Source organism: Adiantum capillus-veneris, chromosome 1, assembly GCF_014529385.1.
Source record: "Adiantum capillus-veneris isolate H3 chromosome 1, ASM1452938v2, whole genome shotgun sequence".
Lineage (NCBI taxonomy): Eukaryota > Viridiplantae > Streptophyta > Polypodiopsida > Polypodiales > Pteridaceae > Adiantum > Adiantum capillus-veneris.
In genome coordinates, this window is record NC_140931.1 from 169,367,193 (window position 1) to 169,373,590 (window position 6,398).

The 6,398-nt window shown below is 38.8% G+C and overlaps 1 protein-coding gene across 1 annotated transcript; it reads left to right on the forward strand.

The window, feature by feature from the left end:
* The first annotated feature begins 3,990 nt into the window (after positions 1-3,990).
* On the forward strand, positions 3,991-5,935 carry LOC147466000 (uncharacterized). The gene is made up of 3 exons (XM_086503738.1): positions 3,991-4,821; positions 5,568-5,663; positions 5,819-5,935. Exons 1-3 carry the CDS (start codon positions 3,991-3,993, stop codon positions 5,933-5,935), a joined length of 1,044 nt encoding a protein of 347 aa, XP_086359864.1.
* Positions 5,936-6,398: the final 463 nt, after the last annotated feature.

Here is a 6,398-nt window from a genome sequence, read left to right on the forward strand (position 1 = left end):
TAGGATGTCTGGCCGAAATCTGCAAGTCTTCGTTTCCAAAATCTGAAGTGCCTAATGTGTAGCTCTACTCAATGTGAACGCGTGGATATGCTGCAATGTGAAATCAGATAACGTATGCTCACCCAAACAACCAATGAAGCTCGTAGAAGGAGCTCCCAAAGCCGGACTGTACGCGCGCAATGTTAGTATCGGCTCGTAGCTCTAGTCGGGGGCAACACGCTGCACTTCTCCACACTCGATTCCGACCACCGTAGCACACGTAGCGTCAAGACAAAGCTCACACTCTCTCTCACATACACAGTACGCTCACTCACAGACTTAAAAACTTGTTTAAAAATGACAAAAGGTTTTTCATTAAGGTCAAAAAGTGGTATATATACCTTACAACTTCTCAAACCCTAAAGTTCCAAAATCAACCATCTACTCAGTCTAACTACCAAAACTGGGATACAATCTGGAAACTTCTGTAAGTCCCAATATTTACAAGGTGAAAAATCGGGTTTTCCTCAATGAATGAATAATTACAAAAAATAATAGTCCGCCGAGTAGTTAGATGTCGTGGGGTGTGTCCAGCTTCTAACACAAGGCATGATACTCAAAAGGCAATCCCAAGAGAGCCTTCTTACTGAACTAAGATGGTATCTTTGTCTTCACCCTAATAAGGAAGAGTTTTTTAGGGTCCTGTCTATGGAAGTATGAAAGGATCTATCTAATGATAGGCCCTCCAAATCTAGCTATGCTATTCCAATGATAATTAACATAACCAGTTTGTCAGTCTCATACGAATAGTTTCAAAAGATCCCAAAGATATTATAAGTGCCCTGTTGTAAGAAAATCAAGAGGGAATTTGGATAATCAACATCTTATTCTTAACAATAAGATAAAACACCTAATTGTTCTATACATCATGTCGAGTTTGGTAATTGTGATGGGAGATGATGTCCCGAAGAGGCAAGGACTGATCTGCTTTCCATATAATGCGAACCGAGGGCTTCTCTCCTAATGCATTTACATATGTATTACAGTTCAAAATAATCCATAGTTTGATCACCAAAAGGTGACCACATGGATAGAAGATCACATGAGACCATTATAGATTTCAAAAAGGGTTGGATAGAGAGAATAACACATGTGATTGAAAGATCCAGTAGTGCGGCCGAACCCTATAAATTTTAGATATAGAGTGAAAGTGAGAGATAGAGAGAGAGAGAGGGAGATGGAAAGGGAGAGAGAGGGATAGGAAACAGACCTAGAAACAGACTTATTTAAAGAGACATATTGTAAAGTCAAGTTTTGTGGATGAAGTCCTAGAGCAACTACACTTACAATGTCTCTCTCTTTTTTCTTAGGAACTTTATGGCACCTAGGGTATTTGCTGAATGTTTTGGTCATGGATTGGAAGTGATGGAGATAGTAATGAATCATATAATGATTCACTACTCTCCGGAAAACAAAGATGACTTCTTTCAAAGCATTGTTCGAGGTTTCTTTCCAGGTGTTACTATAGAACAAGCTTGGAGAACCTACGAGCGCACTTCCATGACTCGAGATGGAACACCCTTTCATCTCTTCCTACTATTCGCAATGTGCATGCAGCAAAGCGAGCATCTCGAAATGTCGGGAGGAATAGTGCATCTGCTAATGAACGGGAGATACTTTCATATCTTCGTATTCGAAACGTGCGTGCGGCAAAGAGAGCAGCTCAAAATGTCGAGTGGAATTCGAAGAAGCAAATTATTGAAACCTTGCTAGAGATCAAAGCCTCCTGCAATAGGATGGAAACAATGCAAACCAATGTCTCGGATGTGATTGAAAGTTTAAGCTCTGCATTGGAGATTGAAAGTGGGATACTATGGAAATTGCGAGAAGAGACAAAAGCATCAAACTTGCAGAGACTAGAGAGTGAGGCATACATGAGAGAGAAACTTTCCAAAGTTGAGGATTCTCAAAATATGATATTGGTGTCTATTGAGAATCTTCGAAAAGAGGCTTTGCGGAGTCAACGTGAATCAAAAGGACGAATGCAAGACAATAATCTACGACAAATCGTGCCAGGATTGAGAAGTATCGTCAACAAGCTCGGTGCTTTGACAAAGGTTCAAGATTCGAGACTTTCAGATATCCGAGCTACCTCAAATAAATTAAGTGCTTTGGCTAGATTAGTTCGACCAAAGCAGCCTCAAGTTTCTCAACGACCTAATCCTACTAATCCTACTAATGGTAGAAATATGTAATGTTTTGTTGTATCTTCATCAAACTGTTCTTTTTAATTGAGTCAAGCCGTTGTGTCAAATGTATTTAGTCCTACTTATGGTAGAAATATGTAATGTTATGTTGTATCTTCATCAAACTGTACTTTTTAATTGAGTCACTATCAATGTATCAAATGTATTTAGGTTAGAGGATATAATTAGATGTTCCTTTTTATATCGATTTTCTATTATGCATAAGAATGTCCTTTTAGTGATTGACCAAAATTATAGCAAGTATATTATATTATAATATGAGATCTATTTGCACTTGATTTCATAGATGGTATCTGGACCACGCTTATTATCACCTGGTCATGCACGACATAGTCGACTATGTGATGATTTGCGAAAGGCGAGGCGCCAAATAGCACGAGAGAGAACAAGGCATGCACTACAAAGTACTATTGGAACTTTATTGGAGTGCAATGAAAGGCAGAGCATACATGATGTACATGAAGGAAACTCTGAAGCCATGATTATTGGGACAACAATGAACATAGTAGAGGGAAACTATTCTAAAGTATAAAATCATTGTTTGTCCATCCGCTTTGAATATCCAACGTCTCTCCTTTTACATCACAAGTCTATGGCACCAGTTCTATCCAAAAAGTATGTGTTGCACAACTTAGGAAGCTTAGATTTTGTTTGCTCCAAATGTGGAGCAAAGGCATGGAAGGACGAAGGAAAGACTATCCAAATATTTGTGGGTAAATATTGTTGCTCTGATGGAAGAGTTCGATTACTTCCTTTGAATGAGCCACCAAATGAATTGAAAGATTTGATGATCTCAACCACAACAAGAAGTAGACAGTTCTTACAAAACATTCGGGGATACAATAATGCATTGGCATTTGTGTCTCTTGGTGCCCATATCGATGAGACTATTAATTATGGTGGGAGAGGTGTATACACTTTTAAGGTTCATGGCTCTGTCTATCATAGCATTGGTTCTTTAGCGCTTGCTGAAGGACAAAATGAAGTTCCACGCTTTGCACAATTATATTTTTTTGATACCAAGCATGAGTTGAGCAATAGATTGCATCATGTTTCAAATTTAGATCGTAGTATTCTAGAGTGTCTACAATTGATGATGCATAGAGTAAATCCCTATGCAAATGCTCTACAATCTACTGCTTCTTTGTCTGGAGATGCTGTTGTACCCAATATGAGGATGGTTATTGCGGAGCATCGTTGTGATGGTTGGCAATATCTTGCTCCAAGGGGTTCGGAGGTTGCTGCAATTATGCCAGGACAAGGGGATGATAGAAATATTGGCTATCGCGACATTGTATTGAATTTTCGACACGAGGGCTTGAAAAGAATCTCCAATATTCATCGAGCTTACATGTCCTTATTGTATGTTTTATTATTTCCAAGTGGAGAGGATGGGTGGCATCTTTATTTACAGACTACTGATGGAAAAAAAATGAGTCAAAAGCAATATTATGCCTTTCGCTTACAAATAAGAGATGATACTGTGGAGTGTCTTCTTCGAGGGGGTAGGCTATTACAACAGTATGTCGTGGATGCTTATAGTACTCTAGAGGAGTCACGGCTTTTGTGGATGCGAAATAACCAAAAAACACTTTGTGGTGAAGTGTACCAAGGATTGGTGGACATGGTTGAGGCTAGAGATGGCTTAGAGAGGGCTGAAGGTCAAAATTTTGGCCGTAGAATTGTTTTGCCTTCATCTTTTGTTGGAGGTCCAAGATATATGTGCCAACTATTTCAAGATGCAATGGCAATTGTTCGTAGTAGTGGTAAACCGGATCTCTTTATCACATTCACATGTAATCCACGATGGAAGGAAATAGATGATGCATTACTACCTGGACAAAGTGCTGTTGATCATCCTGATTTGACTATACGAGTGTTTTATCAGAAGTTCCAAGATATGATGCATTTACTTATCAAGCAAGCTATATTTGGGGAGGTGATTGGACATGTTTCAATGATTGAGTTTCAGAAGAGAGGTCTTCCTCATGCTCATATATTGTTGATACTTGCATCCGAATATAAACCCATAGATACATTACACTATGACAAGTTGGTTTGTGCAGAGCTCCGTGACAAGAATGTGTTTCCAGAATCATTTGATATAGTGAGTCGTTGTAATGTTCATGGGCCATGTGGTCCTTTGAACCCAAGTTCTCCATGTATGGTTGATGGAAAGTGTAGATTTAAGTTTCCACGAACATTTTCTACGTCTACAAATGTAAACGAAAGTGGATATCCTGTGTACATGAGACGAGATGATGGAAGGTTTGTTCCGTCTAAAAATTACAATTTAGATAATCATTGGGTTGTCCCTTATAGCCCCCTCTTATCACTAAGATACCAAGCCCATATTAATGTGGAGATCTGCTCAACTGTCACTGCCGTGAAAATTCTTTATAAGTATGTCTACAAGGGACATGATCAAGCCACTATTGTTCTTCAAGATTGTGAAGGAGCTACTGATGAGATCAAGAGTTATCTCAATGCACGTTATGTTTCTTCATCTGAGGCTATGTGGAGAATATTTGGCTTCGATATGCATAGTGAAAGGCCAGCTATTCAACGATTGCAAGTACACCTTCCATTGCAGAATATGGCTACATTTCAAGATGGTGATGATGTATCACATTTGCTAGATAATGAGCAAAATAAAAAAACTACCTTGACAGAATGGTTTGTTGCAAATCAAAACTATCCAGAAGCAAATAGCTCACATATACTGACTTTCCAAATGGTTGGGTATGGAATAAAAGTCAAAAGACATGGTCTCCACGACAACAGGGTGTTTCTATTGGGAGAATGTATAATATTGTCCCTACTGCTGGTGAGGTTTATTACCTACGAATGCTTCTCAATATTTGCAAGGGATGTAAGTCTTTTGAAGACTTGCGGATGTATAATGGTCACGTTTATGATACATACAAGGAGGCATGTATAGCTAGAGGATTATTGCAAGATGATGAAGAATGGTCACTTTGCTTCCAAGAGGCATCTTTTTTTCAAAATGGAATGCAGTTGAGACAACTGTTTGAAATCATATTAGTCTTTTGTGAGCCACTTCATCCGGCTGCTCTTTGGGACAGGTTTTGTACCAAATTTTGTGAGGACTATGTTTATGCCCTAAGGATGCGTATTTCAGATGCAAGCGTGCGATTTAATGTGGCAAAAAATCAAGCTTTTCTTCATATAGAATGCTTTTTGCAACAACATGGCAAGAGGCTTTGCGATTATATGTTGCCTGCAATAGACTCAACAATGGTATCCTTAAGTGAAAATGGTGTTATGGTTGAAGAAACAATGTTCAACGTTGATGAATAGTGTAGTATAGTAGATTGTATGGAGACTTCCTTAAATGAGGATCAGCGAGATGCTTACCACCAAGTGCTACAAGCTGTTGACACACATTCAGGGAAGGTATTTTTCCTAGATGGTCCTGGTGACTCAGGAAAAACTTACTTATATAATGCACTTCTTTCACGAGTGGGAGGAAGTTGTAGAGTTGCTCTTGCATGTGCATCCTCGGGTATTGCAGCTTTGCTTTTGAATAATGGAAGAATTGCTCATTCTAGGCTTTGGAGCTTCACTCTGAAGCAACTTGCAATATAAAGGTAAATAGTCAACTTGCAGAACTTCTAAGGAATGCAGCTTTACTTATATGGGATGAAGCTCCCATGACACATCGCTAAGAGATATTATGCAGCGAGATACTTTGTTTGGTGAAAAAGTCATTTTACTTGGAGGTGACTTTCCACAAATACTACGTGTTGTACCAAAAGGTAGTCGTACAAACATTGTAAATGCTTCTTTGTGTCATTCTCACATATGGAAATATACGAAGATATTGAGGCTTACTAGAAATATGCGTATACTTGATTGCGGTTCAAATTCACTTCAACAAAGTTTTTCCCATTGGGTGCTTGATATTGGCAATGGGGTTATGGATGATGGAGGAGATTCAGACAGAGTCAAAATACCTTCACACATGATGCTTCCAGGAAATAGTTTGGCAGATCTTCTAAGCGTTATATATGGAGATTTGTGTCATGTGCAAGATCATGCAAATTTTTTCAGAGATCGAGCAATACTTGCTCCGCGGAATAAAGAGGTGGATTTAATTAATGACTATGCATTGCAAAGAATGCATGGAGA

Coding starts and splice junctions, on each gene's coding strand:
- LOC147466000 (XM_086503738.1), top strand. CDS start 3,991: ATGGCAATTGTTCGTAGTAGTGGTAAACCGGATCTCTTTATCACATTC. Junction 4,822..5,567: donor CAGCTATTCAACGATTGCAA/GTACACCTTCCA, acceptor GTTGATGAATAG/TGTAGTATAGTAGATTGTAT. Junction 5,664..5,818: donor TTGACACACATTCAGGGAAG/GTATTTTTCCTA, acceptor TGCTCATTCTAG/GCTTTGGAGCTTCACTCTGA.